This window comes from Hylaeus volcanicus, chromosome 3 (assembly GCF_026283585.1).
Source record: "Hylaeus volcanicus isolate JK05 chromosome 3, UHH_iyHylVolc1.0_haploid, whole genome shotgun sequence".
In the NCBI taxonomy this organism is placed as follows: Eukaryota; Metazoa; Arthropoda; class Insecta; order Hymenoptera; family Colletidae; genus Hylaeus; species Hylaeus volcanicus.
The window spans coordinates 30240535-30267586 of NC_071978.1; the positions used below are offsets into that span (position 1 = coordinate 30240535).

Consider the following 27052-nt stretch of genomic DNA (forward strand, 5'->3'; position numbering starts at 1 on the left):
CATTGGATTGTTAGCTCCCTGTAAGTAGACGTCATGCGATGCCCTGAATGCGTGTTCGACCGGTGACTTCGACGCTTGTATAGGGTGTGCCTGTTGATTCGAGATAATTAGTCTAGCAGTCGATCCATTAATCGTCCTACTCGAAGTGCTCGAAATTATATAATTTGTTTTTCTCTTGGAGTAGGCTCATTGATACTGTTGGGACAAAAATAAATTGTTAAATTCTATTTGTCACGATAAATCATGTAAGCAGTAGTAACAATAACATTTCCCTTGCGATCCATGTGAGATGAAGAAATTCTGTTTTCTTGGACAAGTAAAAATTATAGTAATCTCTCGAACACCAATTTACTGTAACTTTCTGTCTTCTAAGGAATACGTTATTTTCTCCATCAAAGAAATCTTTTATTGCCCCGTCATGTCCGATAATCAATCTTTCTTAAAATATCTTCAGTATTAAGTACTTCACCAAACGACACTGTCATCTAAGAACGTAAGTTCCCAGCAACTTTGTATTTACATAAATAGGTCTACCATAATTTTGAATTAACATCCGAATGAGACTGTGGTACGCGAAACACGGTTAACGCGAAGTAGGATTCTGCAGGATCGAGAATCTTGAAAGTGGAGTTTAATGAGTCTACTCGATTAGATGACGTCAGAAGTAAATGAACATTGGAATGATGGATTCAACTGTGCCAACGAAGCACACCAACAGGATAACATTATAACACGACAGTTTTTAAAGAGAGGTAAATAAATTTCTCTTCGACTTCTTCTTTTATTGCGCGTAAAATATCCGGTGGTGATACCGATTCGTTAAGCAGATCGAACGCTCCATTTGCGATTTAAACGGTCTGAAATTTCGTTTCGTATAACCGTGTTCCAATTAACGTAATTGGTATAACGTACACGTCGACGATGATGCATCGTTACGTAACGAGTCGTGGAAAATTATTAATCGAAGTAGGTTAGGGAACACTGGAATGCAGACGATACGCAAGATCGCTGTGATTCAGAGCATCGCACCACGTGAACGATCTGTAATATTTAGTTCTTTGAACGCTAATTATTAGCCTTGCGCGAGCTATTTTTTTTCTCTACCATAAAAACGGAGTAATTTAACCTGTGAAACGTCAACTTACAATCAGGTATATTTTAAAGTTACAGAATTAAATAATTTAAGGCTTTTAACAAATATTTCCCTATTCTTTGTAATAGTTATTTAATTGCTAGATCAAAAGAAACAAGAAACACCTGTTCGTTCAAATCAACAATCATAAATCATACATTAATACGTTCGTATAGAATTATTCAGAGTTGAAAGTTTCTATAGTCTATAAAAAGAAAAATAAACAGGAAGACAAATAATACATAATATATACCTTGTTGACAACATAATTTTCCTTCCATTACAGCTTTCACTGAGAAATTCATGCGTTGACCACAAGAGTTTGCAAATTTTATTTGCTTTGCTCTTCCATCCGTAACATACAATTTACTTTTCCCACGAAAATGCCTAAACAACCGTGAGATTGCAGCTAATATTTCTTATTCGGTTAATCTAACGTTTCCACAAGAACCTTGGCGAGCATCGTAAATGAAACAACACGACACGTAAATGGGGACAAATGGAGTGCATTTAAGCGCACTTATGGTCCAAGTACGACGGTCACCTTTCGCGAAACGTGCACAAAGTTGTTACTTATTATTGTTCGCGCTTCTTTATTATCGATTAGCAACGGTGGTCTCGAGCCCGCATGCTTTTGCTGCGACGTGCTCGATTATTTTCAATGCAAAAACTCGCATACTCGTCGCGCGGCGTTATACTTCCTCGTAATTTACATTCGCCCGAGCCTGGGTGAATTATGCAGGGATTTTATTCGGAGGTGAGCAACTTTTTGAGAAGTAACTATATGGGACGAAATAAAATGAAAATCAATAGTGGTGAAATTTTGTTTGGAAGCTTTTTAATTTTTTTTAATTATAATCAAAAGGTAATTGCAAATTTTATTCAAAATGTCCGAAACGAATTTGAAAGAGAATTAAATTCTACGTGATAAATTGACATAAACTTTTCCTTTACCTCATTATTCGAAATAAAGTTTAGCCAATCGTGTCACAGACATATACGTGTGCTTTCAATAAGGAAAGAAATAAAACATGTTAACGATAACAGCCTCAAAGCCAATCATGTGGTCGCGATAGGCTGCTGTTCCTGCTATCAATTTTCCTCCAAGTAATACAGTTATCGGTGCGAAGAACAAGGAGTGGACGGCTGATAGGGTAACTGAAAATCGAGTCGAAACAAGATGCAATTCCACAAATCATCTTTGCCTAACAAAAAGCGCGCTTCAACCTCATCGTGTACTGTTGCTCTACAAAGTGGCAATTTCAACTTCGACGATTGACCCTCTTCCCATGAACACCACCGTTACAAGATTATTATCATTAGATTATATTATCACCGCTACGATATCATACGGTACATCTTTTTCTGAAATTTCAATTATTTAAGATAGGGACCTGGAAGTTACTGTACACCTGATCACCCCCTAATCACAGTGGAAGTTATACAAAAATATTACTTTCAGCTATAAAGCACTCATTAACTGAGCATATTTATTCTATAACAATCTAGATCCTATTGCGTCATCTCAATACATTTTTTCCTAAAACTTCACACTCGAAGATTCGAGCTTGAAAGTTAACCCGCGATGCACTGTGTCCGAGGAATTACTTAACAGTGCAAGCTGCAAAGAAATAGAAAAGCTTTCATTGGTCGTAATCCCTGGCCGAAATCGGCGATCTCCTTGACCGTGGCCGATCCGTTAAGGTAACGTAAGGTAACGTAAGGAAAGGTGCGGTAACACGAGGTAAGATAAGGGCGTCATGCGTTGGTTACCGTTGGGTGGCGCTGGATGGTCCGCTTGGAATGTCGTTTAGCGACTTCCCTCTCCCACCATCTTCATCCAGAGCTCTTTCTTCGGCTTCTCCACGGGTTTCGTCTTCTCTTCGTTCAGCTCCTACGTACCTTCCGTGCCCCAACACCGGTGCGTATCTTCGTTCCCGTCGATTGTAATCGCGGATGGATCCTCGGTCGCTACCCTCTATCGGGAACATCCAACTCCGCGGTGATAGGATGATTCATTCTTCGGGGGGGAGAAATTCAACTCTTAAACGAACTTTATTCTTTGAAATTGGAAGATTGTTGTCTCGACGCGTTCGGGAATTAATTTTAGGGTGATATTTGGGAGAAGTTTAATATTCCGGTTTATAAAGAATCCCTTTTTGAGGGTAGCTGAGTATTCGATTTGGGGAAGATTATTTTATTTTTTTCAAGGTTGTGACATTCTATTTCATTCTATTTCACGAAGATTACTTCATTTTCTTTTTTAAATCCATTTCTGAATATGTGCATGAAGTAATTCTTACAATGGGGTGATTCATTTTTTTGGGAGAAGTATAATCCTCTATTTTCATAAAGTTTATTTAATATTCCATTTATTTAATAGTCGGACCTGTTCAAATAAACAGCTCGTATATTATTATACAGATCATTTAGGCAGTTATCCCATCCCGAATTATTCTCACGGATCAAAAGACACCTTGCGCTCGAGCGTTCTTCGCAAAAAGATCATCGGTCTTGAAGCCAACACGAAACTGTTTTGTCGGGGCTCGATTGAGTGGCGAATCATCAAACATCGTTCCTGAATGAACGGCTAAATAACACGTTCTCTCGGAGCGAACCAGCTGAAACCATTTCAACCTAATCCGCGGCGTAACAGTGGCAATTACTGCTTTTACGCAAGTAACGGACCGAAGATTACCGATGATTACCACCTCAGCTATTCCTTTATCGACAGTTTACTCTCACGCTGCCTCTTCCCATAGCGCATTTTATATATATATATACACCCGGTAGCCACGTTTCGAAAAATTGTATTTTTAAGATTCGAAGAGGTGCTTCTGTGCTAGTCTATCGACGATGAAGCGCGCAATAAATAACGAGGAAATATATTTACAACGAGGATTAACCCATCGTGAGTTAACACGGGTACAGTTATAAATTGATTCCTGAACGTTGAATTTATCGAGGGGATTAGATAGATAGACCGAAAACCAGTCGGTTTCGTATCGATGCGAATCGCGGTCCCTTGCTTGGGTTCAGAAAATATATTTTTATCGAAAGAGATATTTCCATGAATCGATAAATAATTCTCGATCGAACAGTGACGTAAATTACGACACGTGGGATAGGTGTTAGTAATAATAATAATAATAAGTGGCACGGGAAACAGTAGGCCTGGGAGAAAAGTGGTACTTGGCGTCGCAAGGAGCTGTTTAAATATTCAAGTGTAATTCCGTGTGAGTCAACTACGACGAATTTGGCTGCTTTCTAAATTTTGAATCATCGCTTCTCGTTGCTCCGTTTGTGGAACGGAGTACACGGCGTTCAATCACTTTCTAATCTGCAGTGGAAAGGGATGTTCATGGCGCGACAAATGTAGACGCGTTAGGTCGAGTTCCAAAATGTAAAAGAGACTGCGAAATGAAAGCAATGTCAACAATTCAATGACTAGGAAAACAACGCCTAATCGTACCTAGTCATTAAAAACCAAAGTTTCTCCCTAAAACCTCTTACGAAAAATCCCCTATAAAATTCAACGATTACCCCGAATGAACGTTCGAATTCGTCACTAATCGTTCCCTGAAAATTTCACCCCATCTCTGCCACACCAGCCTCGGACAAATCGAGCTTCGGCTTGATTAATGACAATTGGATACCACGCGCGAGAAAGGTGCGATAATCGCGGCGATTCTTACGCCGAATGTGATCCGTAAAGGATAGAGATTCGGTTCCATTTCGGCGCTCGATCAATGACCAGGATCGCGGGCAATGGTTGTTTCAGCTTTCGAACGGCTGATTAATCGTGCCTTTCGTTTCTGCGCGGATCAAAAGCTGCGCGAACAGGAACTGAAGAATAAAACGACGAACGAAAGAAAGGATATGTACGGTGCCGGTCTGGCCAGCGAAACGGAATAATGTCGAGCCTCCTGGAGCGATGTGGCCGGAGGCTACCGATCACGCGTTCTGTTTGTCGTCGGATGCAACAAGAATTTACTGGGGCACCGGGAAACTAGTCCATCTACTGTTTCTATCAGCTATTTTTTCAGTTTTGTTTCGCGTCGTTCGCCAGAACCGCGGTTTGCGGTCGAGAGATCGGTAAGCTGAACGGGAATCGTAAACTCAGCGCGTGGACAGGGAATTAGCTTCGCCGCAAAGCGCGGCAATTATTCCATCGCGTCGAACCGATCGCTCTTAGCTTCGAGCCCGTTGTAAAGACACAAAATTAATTTCTATACGTAATTGTCAAGGACACTTGTAATCTGTTAGAAGAACAACGGTAAGAAACATCGTTTGGCTACTGAACTTTGAGTATCATATATGAATAGATACGTAGTAATGGCCACCAGTTTGAGACTTGGGTTACGTATAAATCCACTGTATTTGTGCTATACCATTTGCAGAGGATCACTAACCCGAGAAAAACAGTTATAAACCAATGAGAAACATTTTCTTTTGTCGTTTTTACCTGTCTTCATTCAGAAGAGAGATGAAAGTCAACTCATTGTCAGTTGCGTGTCTTACTCGATTTAGGAAGAGACTATAAAACACCCTGATTCATAAGAGAATGTGCAAGATGTGAAACCGTAGCTAAGAACTGCAGGGGTTCATAAAACACATCGAAGGGAGCAAGAAAGTCTTAAATTACAGTTCTTTGCACCTGTACGGTGAAAAAGTTGCATTTATATACAATGTCCTTCTGACATGAACAGCTACTTACAACGAGTGGTTTCTTGGAACGCGATCAGTGTTCATTACAAAGGATTTACAAAAAAAAAGCCAAACCAAGACACTAAACTCTACAGTAGTACACAGTACCGTTAATTGAACAGTAACCCAATTGAATCCGTCGCTAATTACCAAGCAGTGACGTGACGTAAAATAAATCCATATAAAAAAATAAAAATGATTTTTTCATTACTAAATACATGTATAATAAACACCAACAAACGAATTTCCCATTAACTAACTTGTTCTTGAAAAAAAAAAAATTACGAATATAGCTATGACATTCACGACTCCAAGGCTTCCATCTTTAAACAAGTTCTCCCATTTTGATATCCACGACTGGGTACCAATTTTTGTTCTGAATTCTATCGTTCGGTCTCGCCAGTGCGCCTCGTTGCGATCGTGAATGGCGTTCCGAGGCGTAATTACGCGGCAGAATTTACACCGGCATAAATTACGCCCCGCGCGAGTCGACGACCTATAACGTCGGTTTGCTAGCCGTTTTCACCTTGCGGATTAATAGCGGTCTCGCGGCATGAATGAAGGTTGACGGAAAAGCGGCTTGGAAACGGTCCGCGGCAGGACTCATTTCTTCGTTTAATTAATACGTACCACGGACGCGCCTCCTGCAGCGAAACCAACCCCGATTCCGATAACGACGCCAGGTGTTATCGAGTGTCGCGATTCTAATCTGATCCTGGCCGGGAGCGATAAATATTATCAATATATTAGGCTCACTGAGAGCGATTAATCGTAAGGCAAACCGATAAGATTCCCATTAGGATTTAAAGCCGCTCTATTAAGCAGCTATTACATACGTGTCTCGGCTGCGTGGAAGAGGAATGAAATTAAAGATGGTGGATTGCGTTTGTGCGTGCTTCCATGGGTTCGACGAGCTCGATAAAATGATTTTAATAGCGACGAGACTGGGTAGATCGGATCTCGGGGATATCCGTATAATTTTATATATTTTGTTTTAAAATTATGTTTTTTGGGGAACTCTTTGCTGGTGAATTTTGAAAATTTGAAATTTTTCATTTGTCTGCTAAATGGGAATAAGTGGTAATGACGGTGATTATTGGACTGCGAATTTGACGCATTTATGGGGTTCAATAATGATACAGATAACATATAAAAAATATGTAGTGTAGAATATATTCTATTAATTAATATAATGATATTAATATTTCGTTTTGCATAGGTATAAGTAGAACGAAAATAATGTCGAATTTTAAAGTTAAAATAGAAGTTTAAGATAGAAAATATCTAAATCAGCCATTTCAAAATAACGTAACTTCATCTCTCTTTTTCTCAAAATACTACTACGTATCGCCAAAGGGTTAATGCCTCTATGCCAAAAATCAGCCATTTCAAAATGACGTAACTTCTTCTTCCTTTTTTTTTTGTTAAAGTAGTTCTACGCATCGTTGTTTCAACTACTATTTATTTTCATTTGAAGATGACGCAAGTAAAATCGACACTTCTAAATAAACCTGTAATTAAACTATCGAGATACCACCGAACCAAGACACCCGAAACCAGAGTTCCGGAGGTGTCGGCGCCGGTCACCTGCTTAGACAGAGAGAGTTTCGCGACTGGCACCCCGACGCCGACGGTCCGCGACGTATCACGCAGGTTCGCGGATGCAGATTTGCGATCGGGAAGCGTCGGCGAGCGTCGTGCGACCCCGTAGAGTATCTCTCCTATTCGTTCAATCGTAAGGACGTCCCCTTCGTGAATCGCGGCCGCCACGATCATCTAGGTGGGGCAAGCTCTAGGAGCAGTCGCACGTGGTGGCGCGTATCCTCGGGCGAAATTTCGGTCGCGTCTATACGAAGCGAACAAACGAGAGCTCTCCCGTTCTCTCCTATCCTCCACTCCCGTCAGGCACTGGTAGGGTAGAATTCTTAAAGGTGGTGGTGGTGGTGGTGGTGGTGGTGCAGCTGCCGTCGGAGGACGACGACGCCTGGTCCCCAGTTCACGATGGTGGCGGCCGTCGGTGGTAGTAGTAGTAGCTCTCGGTAAGAGCGCACGACCAAGTGCCACCTCCCATTTCGTCCTCGGCGTGCTGGCACACACGGCTGTTAGCTATACTTTCGTACGCCTCGCCGTCGTCCCCGTGGTTCAGTCGGTCGGCCGCAACACACCGCTCGATCAGCTGTTCTCCGGCTCGCCTCGATCTCCCGCGAATCCCGGCATCGATCGTTCTCACCGATCGGCCCGTTCCATCCGTCGGTTTCGCGGTGCAGCGTCTTCGAGCCGCCTGGCCGCCGGCGCGACGCCTCTTACGCGTCGATGCGACCCTCGCGCGGCGGACTGATGCGCGAACGATCCGCGACCATGGTCGAATCCGCGCGCCTCCGCTCGCTCGTCGCGAGCGCGACGGCCAACGAGTACTCGGGATCCCGATCCTCTGCCGCTCACGACACCCGGTGAACTTGGGATCCTGGTCTGCCGGAAGTCCTTAGGATTTTCTTCTCTCCCGTATGAAATGTGTTTCTATCGGCTGTACGAGCTCCGTTTCTTCCTGGTCCTCTGATCCGTTGGATAATTCGATCCAGCGAATTTTCCAGAGGTGCTCGACGAAAGGATTTTCGAATATGGAACTTCGGGCATTTAGTCTCCGCGTCTTTTCGTCTTGGTTGCTTCACTGGTGTTCTGTGTAATTGGGAACTAGAGGGTAGAGGTTTTTGGATCTTGATCTGTTCCTTTGGTTCCGGGAGACTAGAGGTGATAGATCCAAGTGAGTTGATACGCGGAGAACGATCGGGAATCGTCGCGAAGTGGTGCAGGATTGACAAGTCACACGCGTGTGTTTGTTATGTGACCGGGTTGACAGTGCAGGAAGTGGTGGACGCTGAAAAGGTGACTGGGACGGATTCGATACGACGGAACCGGCAAACTGGAGATCCTAGGGATGTTTCCGCCGCGCACGGAAGCGCCGACAGCGGACAAGCTGGCGCTCTGTTACGCGCCCCATGTTGACATGACCACGGTCATCGAGGTCGAGGTGCGTTTCGATTAGAAGTTTCGCGATTAAGGAACACTGGCTTGGAACACTGGCCGAGTGAAATGAATCATTAATATTTATATCGTAATTGAATGTGTGGTATTATTATTTCATGATGAAATTAAATATCCGTGACTAGATTAGAAGTTTTATAATCGACGATTAAATAATGCGGGAACTCTAGTTATTTGCATAGCGTTTAGATGCTACAAAGGTTAAGGCTCGTTTCTATCGACTCGAAAATCGACTTAGAGGAATGACAAAATTGCATAGGTAATTTGTTTCTGATTAGAATTAATTACAGGCGGTATTTTGCATTGGTAGTTCGTTTCTCGAGTGAAATGAATCGTAAATGTTTGTATTATAACAGAAATTGAGCATCTCTGACTAGATTAGAAGTTTTATGATCGACGCTTCAGGATACGGGTACTCTGGTTTGTGAATCGATGTTTAGGAGCTCCGTATTTTCTTTCTAGTTGCTTGTCCACAATCTACGATCTGTCGATTTCGACACGACTTATTGGTTATTAATTGTCTACTTGTCGTGTGTGGTAAGAGGGACGATTTCTCTTGCGTTATCAATAGCGATCTCGACTGGAAAGTTTGGCTATGCGTCTTGTGAAATGCTCACCGGTGGTTAGGACGCTTGCAGATTGCTCACCAGTCGAAATTTCACGCGTGTATAGCCTTCGTATCGTTTCGATCCGAGTCGCTATTAAATGATCGTCATAATTTTTTTTTTTTTTTTTCTTACCCGTAATCTACATGGTTTCCGACTTCCCAAATTACTTTCGTCGCGTCGATCAATCTTCTTGGTAGGCACGTTGCCGTCGAGACGATTGATTTCGGAGAGAGATTTTTACGCTTCGAAAGAACATGGTTGCAAGAATGACAGGCACTTCGATCGGAAATTAGCGGTTAGCCGAAACACGTTTCGTTTCTTCAGAGATGAATTTACATTCATTCGCGACGGATGGGACACCAGGCTCTTGCCAGTTAATACGTATGTTAGTTCGACGGTATTCAAATTATCGCTGTTGAATATTTCCTGAGGCTTCGCGTTATTTTTGGACGTGGGAACAAATATTTTTCGTGTGCTCCGGGTTATTTGAGGTTCGATGAGTGTAGTTGAATTAAAAACTTCAACTGGGCTGTTTATTCTTATAATTGCTTGCAGTTGCAAAGTGTTAGAACATATTTAGTTTATTTTGTTACGTTCTTTCCTAATTTTTTGATACTCTAGGTTATTCATACTAAAGTTGAGAGAAGTTTATTTTTGGGTTTGTTTCTGTCGAATTTCTTACGTCATAACCTAAGTGTCAGAAAAGACACTCTTTTCAATTTTTCTCTCGCTAAGAAGCGTCGGTTCCTCGTACTCAAAATAAGCAATAACCATTTCAACAAAGAATACCAAAATGAATCCATCGATTGACTTAATTATCCGAACATTTCGTTAACCGCATATCTTCCATTTAATAAAACGAGTACTTAAATCGCGTCTGCATTCCTCCGTCGTAATGGATGCGCGAAACAATATTATACCGTCGATTAAGCGGCTAATTCCTTTTCGCATAACGGCGCCGGCGCAGCGGAATTCTCGAAAAACGACGGTTTGCAATCAATTTCCGCTAAACATAAAAGGGCAATCGCGATAACAGGAAGGCGTCTACGGATTTAACCCGCTCCCGCGCTGTTAAATCTGTAGCTTAACTGGCCGATAAATTGAAAAACAGAAAATTAGCTACGAGAGAGAAATTCGAAACACGCGTTCGCCGAACACGTGAAAGTCGGACTCGTATTATGGTCGAATAACGAATATTACTGCAAATTGAAGACGTCTTAATGTCTTTCCGTAGCGTCGTGACGAACGGTACTTTTCCACGAGACGTAACGACGCATGTCGTTAAACGACGACAAATATTTCAATACGGAACAAGACGTGCGGAGGAACCGCGGTCCTAAGACAAAATGGCGTGCCTCGTTCTGCGTTAATTTGTTATTTCCGCATTCTAGGACAGCTGGAAGCATGGGGACTGTTTGTTGTAAAAGTAGTATTTTTTTCAACCAAACAATTCTTAGTTGGTACTCATTATCTTCAGATCTCCCAAAGGCTCGGTCTTGATCGTTTATTAGGGGAAGGGCTGTAATTTTTTGAAAAAATGAGTTTGTGATCTTTGGTTGAAAGTCGATGTAAGAAAATGTCACGAATAAAGTACTCAATTATTAAGAAGTAATTGGTATTCTTGGCGTGTGTAATTTTGAAAATTTTTGCACAGGAGAATAATAATAAATCTGTTAGGGCGTGAAATCGTGCTTTTGGAGGATCAAAGAATTCGACATCGAAGAGGCTGCCCGTAACGGCATTTAACGACCGTCGGCCCAAAATCGAACGGAAAGGTCCGTTATAGAAGGGAACTCTCACTTGGCCAAACACGTAACTGTCTAATCTGTCTGATACTACCGTGTAACGAGGCGAAATTCATCGGTGCTCCCCAAACGGTTTCCAAATCCATGTTTCGAAACATCGTGCTTGGGCCACCTCGCGCCAAGGGCCTTCTTCGTCGTTCTAATCCAAAAAAGCGTATCCGAGACATTAGACTTTCAACGAATTTCGAAACAGCATCGACATTTCGAAGACATTTTCGTGGTCTGTGATTTTAATTCTACAAATACTCGAGCAAAAACGTAGTAATCTATGTTACTTAGATTGTAATAACTAGACTCCTGAAAAATTCTTCCATATGTACAATAAATCCTCGTCGCTTTCCTTTAATTTAGCTGGTCCGCAACAACAACAATAATAATCCCTACGTCTCCACAGCACCGGAGTTACACGTAACACGAATCGACGAAATAAAATATGACACACTGAAGTGGCGATAAACGCGTACTTACGGTGCAGTGGTACGATACAAGTACTCGCTGTCGTTAACCTAACTCAGGATGACACTCAAATTCGAACAGCCTCGCACAAGTGGAATCGACACGTGACATTCACGCGTAGAAAGCGGTATGAATGGAAAAATGTACGCGTTGGCCCTTCCGCGGCTTATAGAGATGTTCGAGATCGTATCACGAGAGCAGAGACCTAATGGCCTGCGCCGCCATAGTGTCGATACAAAGCCTTTCCGCTGTTATTCAGATAAATCACAGCCGATACCATCTACTCGAGTGATACTGCGTGATCCTTCCACAGGAAGAACGCGTGGATCAGATTCTTCTTATAATATAAATTCAAGTAAATATTGAACAAAGCTCTTTCCTTTTCAGAAAACTTATTATAAATATAAAAAATTATGGCTACAGCAAGTGTTTCGACACTTAAATTTTCGATTTTTCAAAAAGTGGAGTTAATCGATTCGTCCAGCGAACAGTTCAACTGTTACCCAAGATCTTCTACTATCTATCAAACTAAAACTGTCGAACAACATGCCACTTGCCATTCATCAAACCTCAACCAAGATCAGGCTATCCCCGATCTACCTCCATGGCAATTGAACATAATCGTACCTGATGCGCAGGCTCGCGCTAAAAGTAAAACGTACCAACCGTAATAAAAGCAGGGACGAGGTCTGAACGTGGAGGGCAACTTTCGCCGGTTATTAACAAATTGCTGACCAACGTAATTGCGGTGACCAATGGGCGGCGTTCAGGGGAAGAAATCGTGGCAGCCGTGGCTGGAGGTCTGGCATTACTATAAACGACGAGTATATGGGACAGTGTTGCTTATCCGCCCGAAGGTGGTGAGCATAAACGCGGATAAATGCTATGCAAATCTTATGGCGATCGGCGCAACGCAAATACCTCACGGGCAGAATCTAGGTGTGCCGGCGATCTCCGCTGTGAAAATAGTATCGAAGTTAACTAGGCGACACGCGAGCCCCGTCGCGGGAGTCGATAACGCGATAAGATATCATCGGACACGATAACCTGTTGGCATCCTCCTGCGGGACGTTCATAAATCAGGGGAGCTTCCACGATCTTCGGTTGGATCTTATCAGGCGATAGGAGACTTGATGGCGAGCGAAATTTGCGGACGTTTAGAGGATATGAGTAGAAAAGCGTAGAGTGGATGCAACTTTAGAGGTAGATTAAAGAAAAGGTTGGTTGGTAGAATGATCTAAGTAGTGGCAATTTTTTTTTTTTTTACAAACTCTATTTTTACACCAGAATTGAGAAGCTCGCGCGACTCTTGAACAGTAGTATATCTCGCTATCGCCTTCAGGGCTTTTTACCCGACTCGTTTAAATTGAGATATAATTTTACGAGGAGATCTAATGACACGATTAAGCGTAACAAAAAATTTCACTCGAATTCGTTTCATTCAGATGCCTGCACGGTCTAAAGCTACACCTGTCCTGTTTTTGCGGATAAATATAGCCTCGGCTACTCTCTGGAAGTCCTACGCGATTATCGTACGATTTTCATATGTATCGAAGAAAGTGAGGCTCCCTTGGAATTAACGCGGCCGAGAGAGTTAGGTAATTTCGACATTAGAATCTGGAAAAGGTACACGCTTCCGGCGCGCACGTCACAAGAAGCACGAAATTATAGTGTTCAAAGGTTATTACAGGGAGTCCGTGAGTCGCGTTGTAGTCGATCACCGTCGTCATTAAACCGACTCGGAGTTTTAATGTGAGAATAATTATCGCTTGTGTTCGACTATTAATTTGCAGCTATTTTAGATACCGGGCGTCATATTGCGCGTTCGTTTCGTTTACAAAAGGCTCGTTTAACGTTGCTCGACAGCGACGAGGAGTCCAGATGAGAATCTCTGCGTAAAATGCTGATTATATCGGAGTCTACGCGAACTATTGACCGTACGGAATATCGGTCACAAACCGCAACATCATCAAAGCAAATTGCTAAAGTGTGATTAAGCATATTCTCGCTTGAAAATAGAGTGAATTGTACCGTATAAATTGACGTTTAATTATTCGAAGTAACAATGATAAATACGCGCACAGCGAATGGTGGAATTGAGAAGACAACAGGTGTATTGTTACGGTGTAAGAGAAATTGGAGTTGAATTAGGGGTGGGGCGTTTTAATTTAGAAGCAGAGTATGGTTGATTTTATAGCGGTTAATTGAAATTCCAGAAGCAAAAATTCGGACGATGTTGAGTTTTAATGTTTTCGTTGTGAATACGTGTATAATTACAAAATAGTATTATCTATAGAAACTACAAAGGGTTAATTTTCCTGGCAGCGAACGGGTCGAACTGTTTTTCTTTTAAACGTCTCGAATGTCTTGCGAGCACTCGAGCGCGTAACTGAAACGAAAATATGTTTTTTCTGTTGACAGGACCGTTTAACTGGTCACGGGGGTATTTCCTCGCTGGGCGGTGGAAATTCCTCGCCGTATTCCGGCGCCCATCACCATGGGCACAGAGGCAATGGGAACGGCAGCGGGATGCCCCATCACGGGGGCGCCTCCTTGCCAACCGCCTCGGACTTTCAACCCCCGTACTTCCCGCCCCCGTTTCCCTCGCACCACCACGCGCCAGCGAGTCCTCAGCATCCAGGCCTCGGTCAGCCACAACATCTCGACTACCTCGTCGGCGATCCTTACACGCAGACGCTCAACACGTTGCATCAACATCACTACAACCATCTGAGCGCCGCTGTTACGGCTGGCCAGAGGAGCGGAGACCTCAGAAGGGATGCGGAGGGTATCCACGTGGTGAGTAATTACCTTCACAAGTTATTTAGAATAATCTTAATTATGAATTCTAGCTTAATTCAATTAACATCTACGAATTATTACGAATTCTTCTTGACTCAAGTGTGTGTGTGTGTTACCCGACTAGAATACCTACATTAGATCAAGAGCCACTGTCATAGACGAGACCACCGGCAAAGGTCCGTGACGCGAGACGAAGCGACAATCGTCCGCGTGGTAGCAACCAGGGATCGCGGATGCACGGTACTCACGTGTCCCTTATCGTCTTAGCGTCACGCGTAAAATCGAAGCGCGCGGAGATCCGGTCACGTGCACGTCCGGCTGCCTCATTAGAAAAGTGCACGCCGGCGCGTTATTTGTAGGACGAACCTCTGCCTCCCCTTGGAACAGCAGGGGGGATACGTAATGACGGGTGGTATCGATCTATTAGACGTATCGCGACCGATAAGTCCGTGACATCGGTGATTGCGATCATTGATCTCTCCTCTGGATCACGCGAGCCTCCGCGGCGGCGCTGCGCGCGACATTTGCATTTGCCACGGTTCCGCGTGCCTGCCCTGTGTAATAAGAGGGCTGCCCCGGTGCCGAGATTAACGTAACGCGAAAGAAACCCGAGACGCGCCTCCGACGGCTGAGAAGAAGACTTGGCCAGAGGAGGAAGTCGTGGACCGAACGTTTCGTTCCTCTCATCGACGCGATTTTTCCGAACCGTGGAACGGATCGCCGGTTTCTTGCAGCGATTCCACGCTCCTCTCTGTTCTGGAATTGCCTACGGGTCGCGTCGGGATACGTTTAAATACGTGCGAGGGAACCACGGTTAAGTAAGCGGGTTTTTGTTTGTAGAGGTGCCAGGTGAATTGTTTGCTCTGGAGGTGAACACCGCGCGGAAGACCACGGAAGACTCTACGGAGAGTCTACTACGCGTAGTAGACGAGGGTTTTCCTGTGTGGTTGTCCGTAGATTCGTTTATACTTGCTGTATTTGGAGAAATGTGTTTGACTGGAGAACTAACAGGCGTATGTGCGCGGCATTTCAATGTGGAGGATTCAGAGATTGTGTGCAGAAGATTGGTCAATCGGGGGGTTCAGATTTTTGGAAGATATAGATTTGTGATGGGGTAGTCTCAGTTCTTTTGCTTGATAGCAGATTTTAACCTTGCCTTTTAACGGTGCAATTCCCGTCGCAAACCACTCGATGAAAAACGTACGCTTTCGTAGAGTCTTTGCATTCGAAATGAACGCCCTGCTGTGTCTCGTACGTGGACGGTTCGCGTTACGGTCACACAACACCGACGTACCAGCTATTTAAGGGACAACTTTAGACCTCTAATAACGCTCACGGTAATAGTATTTGCGGTCCACCTTACTCCGATAGCATTTATGGGAATATCACCCTAATTACACCGGCACGACACGCGCACACCGCTCCGTTGGATTATGTTTTGGGCGGTTTCCAGAGGTGTCGTGTGACGTTTGGCAAAAAAGACTAGGTTCGACGAAACACGACACGCGAGCGAAGAATGCGTTCGGTTTTCGAGACTGGCCAGGAGAGAATAGCTGGCTCGCTTTAAAGCATCTGTCCATGCCATATGCAGTTTCGAATTCCGAACCGTCCCTTCATCGAAAATTGTTTATTTCGACATTCACGCGGTAAAATGGTCGCACGAGGTATTAGACGTAGGTATTAATTTTGCGCTTTTGTAAAACCAAATGTCGAAGCGATCTATGTGTTTCGTTACTGTGAATGGTGGTACTTTCATGTATCAAAATGGCGGATAAATATTTCTATTTAAAGTAGAGTTACAAATAATTAAATGTGAAGGCAGAGGCACTCGTAATCTGCCATCGATTCAAAATGTACGAATGATTATGAATGATTATGAAAATGATTATACGAGGCTATAAATAATTAATGTAACGCTACTAATCGATAATGTATTCATTGTAATATTGTGTTGTAATTTAGCGGATAATTGCAACGCGAATGGAATTTCGCTAGGTAGTACTGAAACATAAATTATTCATACGCTATATTATCGGTAACGCGGATCTTTTGCGTATTAAAGAAAATATTAAGGTTACAGTTTTTTGAAATAGTAGACAAATTAAATATTATTTGGAAGAAATAAAATCGATTAAAAGTTTCTACACTTTACGTTTTCAATTAGTTTTAACCATTTAAGATTTAAAGAAAGAAACGTGTATGTTTATAGGTGAAAACGGAGGGTTATAATAGAAACTCTGCTTTAAAATGCTTTGGCATTTCATGAGATTGCGATATCGATTATTTCAAGCGGTACTAACCCCTCGTACCCTATCTTGGCCTGCCTGAAGCACATTCTTCAAAGGAGGGTGGCCGATCTTGTCCTCAATGAAATCTTATACTGATGCGATCGCCTGGTTTATGAAATATCGAACAAATCCCTCAAATACTTCTGCAGTCTGCCCTAGCGATTCGCGCTTACCTCCTCGTGTAACGAAAACTCGTTTAACTGTCTGCTTCGGTAAAATATCGAAGTATTTTAACTTTTTCAAACAATGAAATAATGAATAAATCCAACGTATTTATCTTTAATTTGTTGCTCGAAATGACTATCCAGAATTTTGCTCATTTCTGACTGCGAATCTGCGGGTTACTTTAACTCCCCCGCAATTTTCATTGAGGGAATCGCGAGAAGCCTTTTCCGCCGAAATTTCGGCACAGCCACGCGATTACGGAGGTTCGTCGAGACTTTCGGTCTACCAGAAGACAAAATAGTTAGACGCGGGACACGAAGTCTTGAAGCTCTGTTCCCGAACTATACACGTAGTAATGGCGTCTTGCATAGTTGATAATAGTTAGGGAACTTGGTGCTACAGCTATGCGTCAACTCTTACCACCCTTCGAGTTTTCGGTTCGAAGACTACGGTAACAATATCGAGAACGACAACGATGCGAGAGACACATTTCGGTGGCTTGAAGGGGACAAATAATTCAGAATCGCCTTGAGACCTTGGAAATGTTAGACTACGTCGGAAATGTTTGCTAATTTTTTTTTTTTTTTCGAGAACGATGAAACGTAGAAGACAATTTAGGTGGGCTTGAAAATTTGTGAGTTTAAATATACTATATTTTAAAATACGAAGGAAAGTCCTAATCCACTGACGGTATACTTGATGATATAATAAATAAATGACAAGTATTTGTCAGTCTTTAACAAGCTATTCATCGACGCTATAAAACCTGCGATTCCACGATTTTATTTCAATAAAAGGATATTTTCCACGCACCCCACGTCCAGATTATAGTCATTGTGCCTGGAGTGGTTGGCTTTTAACTCTTTCGACGCGACAATGACGCAGATTTTGTGAATCTAAGATCCCTCGGCGGGACAGCCTGTCGCAAATTGTACACTCTCGAGCATAAATATAGGATCGTGAAGGGACCCAGACGAGATACTGTAATTCAGTATGAAACGCGTGGGGTGGTATATACGAGGATGCACACGAGACTCCTCGTTTTCAAGGATAAAGCTATCGGGAATCGGTCGATCCACTCGGCTGATTATTGGCATTGTTGTCTCTTTTTCGGAAGCATATCATCGTTTCGTCTTACTTCTTCGCGAGACGCTTTGTACGATTCGAGTACGTAACTATGCACGATCTCGCGTATCCAATGGATACTATCCATACGTTGACTGCTAGATGTCCACGATAGAATTATGTCCATGAATAAACGTCCATTTACACCCCTAAATGTACGTTGAAAGATTAATGCGGAAATTGAAAAAAGAAAACAAAAAACGAATAGGGATTCGATTCGGTCGAGCAAACACGTCGATCATCTGTGTCGCGGTTCGTCGGTTGCATTTTTCCACAATTTCAAGCCAGATCCTTTCCTATAGCGTTTGGAACGAGCTAACTAGCAACGCAGGGTGGAGAAACCAGCTACCCCTTTACGTATCTCTAGCACCGTCTTAAGGATCGCGATGCTTAGCATATTTCCGTCAAAGTAAACGTCCCTGGCATCTTCCCCGGCGGAATGCCAAAGGTCAGCCGAAAATTTAATAAGTGAATTACTTGAGGGTGGCTAGCCTACGTGGCTCCGGAGGGGAATAGTCTATTTCCACAGCGTCAGATTGAATCGGAAATACACTAAAATGAACGGTAACTTTCGAAAAACTTGGATACAATATCTACAGTATTACAACTAGACTGCGTATGTTTCTATAAATTTATATTTTCACGAATACAGAAAAGGAATTGAAAGTTAAACGAACATGTATCGATATTTTATTATATTTCTATTTCCCATAAACAGACATTGTCAGGTAAATACATAAACATCCACTGTCTAACAACAACTGAGATACATTTCCACGATGTATTTAATAGCTATATGAATAAATGTTCAACAATGTCCACATTCAAAAATACATTTATATTCACAATATATAGATTCACCTTGTTAGTTCCTTCACGAACAATCGTTCGAAGAGAAATTTTTAGCCCACCCAGAGATGCTTTCATAAGGAACCAAAGCGCCCACGCGTCGCGCTGGAATATTTTCGAACGACGTCCGATTTTTGACGTTCACGGACACGCAAATATTGATTCGAGCGCGTAACGTATTCCCCGCGAAAAGTTGCACAACCGATTGTGTCGGATTAACATTACAACACGAGGGTGACGGTTGCGCAAGAGGGAACAGCGGCGAGCAGGACTCGTTATTGTCGATCTAGAGGACTCGCCGCGATATCCGACGCCGGCCATAAGCCATTTATCAGTATCGATACGCCGCAAAGCCCCGCGACGTGACTTTACTTCGGTGCAGCGTTTAACGAGAGAAAGGCGATCACATTTCATCTCATTAGTCGACTGCCACGGTTACATCAATTTATAACTAACACGGCCCGACGATTGATTCTAGTAGCCGACCACGCCGTTAATTAGCGCAGTTTCCATTTCTTCGGACGGCGTGAAAGTCCTGCTACCAATCGACGACGCCGTTAGGGAAGAATTGCCAAAATTGCACTCGAGACAAGTTGTCCACTTTCTACTTGCAAATTTTGTATTTTCGTAGTTTCCTTCGTTTCTTAGAAACGTAGTTTCTCCTTCCTTCGATGAGTAAGCGAGTCTCTACTTTGAAGCTTACTATTTTCGTGGTTTCCTTCGCCTCCTAGAAACCAAGGTATCGCGGCGATCTGGAATACTCGTAACGGAGAAAACGATTACAATAGAGCGAACAATCTCGCGAGGAAATCGGGGAAACGTGCGCCGAGATTTCTTCTCGATGGGGGAGCCTCGTGGATCGCATAGGAAAGATATATGACAATAATGGCAACGGTTCGTAATATAACCGTATTTGTGGCACGACCGACTCGCGGTCTGGATAAAATCTCCACTTTTTCACCACGGCTGTGATTAAGATTCCAAACGTACGTCTATATGCCTTGTGTTTCAATTCTTAGAAGAACGGCTCGCTTCTTTTTCTACCTACTCACGGTTTCTTACATAAGATTGGCGCACAGGCACTTGCATGTCCATAAATCCTGATCATAATCGAATCATCCATTAAAATACAACGTTTACGATGAATATGGCTGATAAAGAAATTATATTGATATAACGTCTAAGCTCGTTTTATTTCTAAACAACAAATTTTATTGCGCTTAATCGTCTTTTTTTGTTTGTTTGTTTAATAGCTATATACGCGGTTAGCATAAGTAGTGCTTGACGATAGAATTTTACGAGACTTTTTTTCGTTTCTGTGCGTGATAACTTCTTGTAAACAGAGTGTTGAATCATTGAAAAATTAAAAAGAAAAAGAACATACCGTGGAAGATAAAGTCATTCGAATAGGCATAAATAATATCGAAGTTAATTGTTTCTGGTTGGTAGGATTTTCTATTCTCGAGCATAATTATCATTTTTTACTGTCACTTTTGATCCTTCCGAGAAAAGATTATGTCGCGCTAAAGTGATTATTTTTATTTCGAAATTATTATTCTTCGATCATTCATTTTAATCCTTTTTCGACGATATTATATTGTATAAAAAGCAACGTGTCCTGTTGTCGCTATATTTAGATGCGAGCGATAAATAACGAATAAGAGATAAACAGTTGTCCATTTATCATTTATCATTTGTTTCCTGCATTGAATACCATCAAACTGTCACTAGATCATTGTAAACATATCAATTTACACACGTTTTCACAAGGAACATCTTTGACAATTATTCAACAAAGTAAATATATCAATTGTTATTGCTCTTCAATATAAACGCGCGTATCTTGCCAGAACGGCGATTGTAATAATTTATACAACGATGATATAACCACTCGCCGACTGACAGCAATAAACGCAACCTGCGACTAATAATCAAATATTTATGAACAATATACCAATCGTTTACAGCTTCGCTGCGGGCAACGCACACGTTCCACGCGAACGAATAATAAAATCAATTTAGCCCCGTCGCCGTCAATGAACACTTCCCAATGGTGTACGCAAAATGATTTACGTAATTGCCGACGATACCGGATTTACCGAGTTTTTAATTGCTATTAATTTCTGGCGTCAAACCTCGCGTCCGCTTCTGCGCACCGAACTGTGCTCAATCTTTATTTATACTCGGGGCGGGGAATTAACCGGATGTCAACCAACGAATTTATCGTTAATTGCTCGAATCGTTTCTGCACGAAAGTCGACGTGCAAACGGAGCATCCAGTGGCTCGAGATATTTTTTTCTGTTCGACAAAAAATGACACCTGGCTAGGGCAATGATTTTCAACCTTTTGGAAGGTGCCCCGCCCATTAAAAAGAAAGCTTCCGTGCTCGAGATACGTGCAATTGTACACGAAAATATTGGAACGCTGAAATTGTTATTAATCGAAATTTTAAGATCATTGAAAATCGAGGTTATAACGCGCCACTGGGTGCGCTATGCTGTTGCAACGTCTTCGAGGATTTTTCTGAATTCTCTAGGATCTAGCTTCGTGCCAGCAAGACGACAAAATCTTCCATCTTCCTATCCGCGCGCTATTATTGCATTACGTGCCTCCGCGAGATTGGTATCAACAATTCGAGCTATCCTCGAGTCATCGAGTCATCGACGTCTACGTGAGAACTGGGTCTCATTTCAACGCGTCTCTTTCCAACAATTTTTCACTCAAATATTACTCGTTTTCTTAATAGTAAGAATTCGAGTCGCATTCTTTCAAGCATGAATTTATATTTAGTTTGATCAAGCGAAATAAATTACATCAAAATTTACTGATCCTTTCAGTTCGTATAAAACATCAAAAAATATGGGTGGTGCTTTTGGGAAACTCCCTTTTGAAACCTAAACTTCGACGACTGCAACGTGTTCAGGTTTGTCGAGAAAGTGATCGTTTCGAGTAAGTAAATATGCTCGAGTGATTCTTTCGCAGGAATTCCGCGAATGGTGTATCATGGTGTGGCGGTTTCGCAACTCAAATCGAATCAAACGGAAATATTTTACGTGGATTTCCACTTGAAATTCAGTCAATGTAGATGTTGACATTATTTTTTACCGTGTTCTGGGGATGACACTGTCTCTGAAATATTTATGAGGTCCGTCAGGGTAATTTCAATTTCAAATAATGACTTTATAAATAATTATTTCCTGCCGGTACAAATCTTATTGCTACTTTCGCAGCGTGGCGATATTTTGAATGTGCCAACTTAAAATACATTAGGCTGTCCATTGAAGGTTCTTTTTGTTGGAAATGTTTGAATTCTTTGTATCCTTATGTATTTTAATGTAGTTATATTTAAGTTACTAGACTTAAGTTGCAAGGTGTTCCAATTGAATTTGAAATTTGTTTGGAAATAGAGAATTTGGTGTTTGGTTTAGGGGTTTCTTAAGATACCGAAGGATAGATAAAAATTAATGAGATTCTTTTTCTATGAATTTCAGTCGAACATGCATGCGTCGTTTCCGTACGACGGCGGACGCAGTAGTGGCGGCGGCGGAGGAGGCGGCGGTGGAGGCGGTGGCGGAAGGGGCGTCGAATATGGCGCCGTACGCCGTCCCGACGCTCTCCTGCCACCCCCAGGCCTCGACCAGACCGACCTCGTTCTCCACAGCAGCCTCGTAGACGACCCCCAGGTGAGCGACGATGTACGTAATCGCAAAGCATTTTCTCTATTATCATTCTAACCGTTGCTTTAATCGAATCACGAAGGAAAATGCTGACCTCCCCTATGGAACTCTCTAAAGAAGATTTCAATTGGTTAGGATCGTCAAATAAATCACAAGTGGAAGGCCCAGTTATTTTGATTAACATTTTCGTAAAAAAGCACCTTCGTTAACAACCTTATGAAATTCTGATTCGATTTTAAGCTAACGAATTCATTCGTTCATCGCGAAAATAATTAATTTTCTGATCGTTGATATTTGAATGGTCTTTAAATAAATCCGGAAGTAACGTTCAGGAATACACTAAAGTATGCCCAGGTATTAAATGATCAACGACTGGTAATATCTGATGGAATATGCTGTGAAATTAACGTGTGAATATCATTGTTTGCATGTCAGAAACTTAAATCTCCACGGTACTGTAATAATACTGACGAACTGTTGAGATACATGTGCTTGATCGTAAAGATTTCACACTTCTTAGTTCACAATTGCCAATAAAAATATTCTTATTCAAATTTTAATTTCGAATTGAAATTTTCGACTTTCCCGTCCCCGACTCAAAAATGCGTGCAAGTTTTCTTTTTCGTTCGATGCGAGACATTAACATCTGATATGTATCGTTTTCAGAACACAAACGTGGACGATGGAGGGTTCATGAACGATCTGCCTCTCCTAAAAAGTAAGTAACTTTTATTTCGTACGTAGCGATAGAATCATGTAAACGAAGGTTACGCAATTTATATCTTCCTCGCAATGACGAATTACGATCGAGAATATTACAAGCACACGTCCATACTAACTGCAGCATTAAGGCAGCGCTTAAACTCGGTACTTTATCCTCCGTCGTTGCGATAGCGTTCTCCGCGGGTTTCCCACAAGCGCGTCTCAATTCGAGACGACTCTCCTCGATTCGTAACTCCGAGTTACCGACAAGATCTCTCGAATCGAAGTTTACGCCGCGCGAAAGCGCGAAACGTCGACGTTCGTCGAGGGATAAACACGCGGCGAAGTGGCTACCGTAATCCCTAGCCGGGATAAAATGTTCGCTGCGCTACCGGAAATATAAAGTAGCAGCGCGGCCAACTTGTCGCTCTTAATTAGAATTTATCTCCCTCTGTGTCGTATCGACTGCTCGTCCGCGAACGGGCCTGGAGTTCCAATCGCGACGGAAAGGCAAAAAGGCGGATGGCCTTCGAACGCTGACCACTTTTATCGCGGGCTCTAACGGTCGCAATCGCATGCCGACGGAAAAAAAATGAATCGCGACTGTGCGAGCGTTCGAGTCTCCGATCCGACGATTTTTCCAGTTGGCGACGCTGGGTGAAAGTTTGGATGCCGAGAAGGAATTTTGGTTACCGTGGTCGAGGGCCAGAACTTGCTATGCTTGCCATATTCCTCGTTATTAAATTGAAGTATTCCTCATTTTCTCTTCTCTGTCTACCATATAATTTTGGTACCATTAACTTCCTAAATTAATATTTCGCTAACAGCGACTTCGATCAACGTTGTCAATAATTTCAAACTTTGACGTCATGGCGTCCTAAAAACGTAATAAATATAAAACTACGAATTTTATACGTTTCTAATAAATCTGAAGAAACATTCTGTCGTTACTTCAAAATATTCGCAGAAATAAATAAAGTCAAGAACCGTACCCCTGATAGAATCATAAATAGAAACGATACGTTAACCCATTTAGACAGAATCGAGTCGCGTGATCTCCAACGAAACAGGAGGGTTAACGGAAGAGCTACGCAGCCGCGTCTTTCAATAAAGAAACCAGCCGTTAAGAACCGCCATTGAAACGGAGACAAATCGCGCTACGTATTTTCTACTATCCTGTTACGCTACCTTCCCCGCCAATGGTCTTTTTACTGTTGCCTAAGAGGACGTCAGTTATAATTATGCAGCTTTTCAATCGCCGGTTGACTCATTAATTAAGATTATCGCGACGAACGACTAATTACGAACAAAATTATGCGCTGCTAAACGAACTAGCAAATCACACGCGCAACATTGCGAATTCATTAATCTGAAAAGATCTCTCACCTGCGGCTAAAGACTGATCACTGAGCGATCGACAAGAATAACCAGCTGGTATGGGACGCGATCGAAGTCGAGACACGTCATCGGCCTAATTAAAGCTTTTATCTTCGGACTCGAATGAAAATCGGAACGGATTGTGGGTCGCACTTTCACGCCAATCTCGATCCAGATTCTTGGAACTATAAGCATACAGACGACTAGTCATTTCTACAGGGTGTCCTAACTGTCGTAATTCGATAGGAAAAGAAACGATTTATTCATTAAAAATTCCTCTAGTGATTCATCGACACTACACTTTACAAAATTTCATTTACATTTTTAGAAGAAATGCCCCCTTCTCGACTGTACCCCGACTGCTTGGACACTCTGTAGATAGGCAGCGAACGCCTATAGTCGCGGAGCGGCGACTTTTCATTTAACAAGCTTTTTCGTGTAGGTGCGTAAATGGCTCGCGTGAATAGGATAGAGACACACAGGTGCTAGGACTGCCCAATGCACGTGGTTGCGTAACGTTGAACCAGTTAACGAATGGTTCAGCGAGGAGGATGTCTTGTGGATCGCGGCATTGGCCAGTTATAAGGAAACTTGCCGTTCCTTCGATCCTCTTAGGCCGTGCTACCGTCCAAGCGACGGGAGAACAGTAAAATTACGTATATTTTCATCGCAAGTGGCAGCTACCTTGGACGCGGTAGAATTACGATTATTTTCGTGACAAATATTCGAGTAAAATATTTGTAATAAAAGCACGTCTACTTCCAAAGACACGCGCTACGTTGTTTGTGTAAAAATTTGGCGATTTTTGTTTTACTGGATGAACGAATCAAATACTTAACAATTTTAGTATGTGACGCGTGTTCCGAAGTCGTTTAGGTGGGAGAACGGCTTTAGGATCGCTGACAGCCGCGTCAGAGTTAGAACGTATCGCGGCCAACTAAACGCGTTGCGAAAGTGTCACACGTGCGCTTAGTTGGCCCGACAGAGCCACGGCAGACGGATTTTACCCTCGGGTGTTTTCCTTCTAGACTGCCAGAGCTCTCAGAGAAACCAAGGAGTCTGGATCGCGACTATTTCGAGGAGAATGCCGCGAATTGTCGTCGACAATATAAAACTAGTTTCTACATATTGACGTATTCGATAATTGCTCCCTATATAAGGATTAAATGTATCGCAAACTTTTCTTTTCGATTTCAATTACGTGTTATAGTTACGTATACTACCGATTATTGTTGGCTCCTTATCACATAGCTGTGTTGCAATTTATTTGTATCGCAATCATGCAAATTTTATTTCATTTATTAAAAGAGAAACTGTTTGACCAATTTTTATAAATAAAAGAATACTTTTAATTCTCAGAATCATCACAAAGTTACTTTCAAGTACATTCTTGGAGTGAAAAGAATACCAACCCCCAAAAACTACTCTCATTCTTCAAGAATAAATTATTTCTACCGTTTCATTAAACTCGTCAACAACATACCATACCATACCTCTTTAGCAAATAATTGGTAAATTCTTGGTGCACAAAACCCCCTGAAACTATTCTCACTATCCAAAAATATATAGTTTCGTTAAATGTACGAGTGTCTCCCCAGTAAGTAATCGGTAAGTAGCGGTTAAACTTGTCGAAATTCTAGCGTCTAGTCGTATTTACCAAGTCGTCGATTGTAGAGCCAACCCTCAACGACGCGTTGTAATTCCTGCCTTCCCTGAATAGGCGACACAATGGCAGAAAAGGTACCGGTCGCGATACGAAGCTAAATACGTTTCGCGAGTGCCAGAGGTGCGAAGGAAAAAATCAAACTGGAGTGGATGCCCGCAGGCGGATCGGATTTCGTCCATTGTCATTGTAATTTCTTGACGGGGCGCAGTTTTCGGGGCGTTTCACACCGCACGGGGTATTACCTACAGATGGCTGTTTGTTCGAATGTCACTGTGGGTTATTATATGCCTCGTTACGTGCCCTCTGACGGCTTATTTGGCCAGTTTTTCTCTCCTTTCTATTTTCCACCGATTCTTCTTTGTCCCTTTGTTTCGACGTGCGCGCGCGCGACATTGTATCGTCCGCAATTCAGAAAGGCGAAACCGAACCGTGTTCACTTTAACGCGACCTTTTTTCGAACGGCGTTGGAAACTGTGCCTCTTTTCTTACCATTGACGTGACCTCGTGTACGATATCTAATATTGATTAGAAACTTAAGACTTGAACCATAAGTGCATCGACGCTTAAATTTAAGATTTTTCAAAAAGTGAACCGTTCAACTATTGATAACGATATTATAGAACTCTGAAAGAACCTCCATCTGAACACGC

At 42.4% G+C, this 27052-nt stretch overlaps 1 protein-coding gene across 7 annotated transcripts in view; it reads left to right on the forward strand.

Moving 5' to 3' along the window:
• Window positions 1–27052, forward strand: part of LOC128874056 (transcription factor AP-2-epsilon) — a 189937-nt gene that overhangs the window by 136306 nt on the left and 26579 nt on the right. For 4 of the 7 annotated variants that reach the window (XM_054118319.1, XM_054118318.1, XM_054118316.1 and 1 more), the window contains 3 exons: window positions 14172–14549; window positions 22472–22675; window positions 23324–23375. In XM_054118319.1, coding sequence (XP_053974294.1) covers window positions 14172–14549; window positions 22472–22675; window positions 23324–23375 — 634 coding nt within the window. Of the gene's footprint in view, window positions 1–7019; window positions 8868–13764; window positions 13877–14171; window positions 14550–22471; window positions 22676–23323; window positions 23376–27052 lie in introns of those variants that run through there. The other 3 variants (XM_054118315.1, XM_054118317.1, XM_054118314.1) reach the window with 3 other exon arrangements.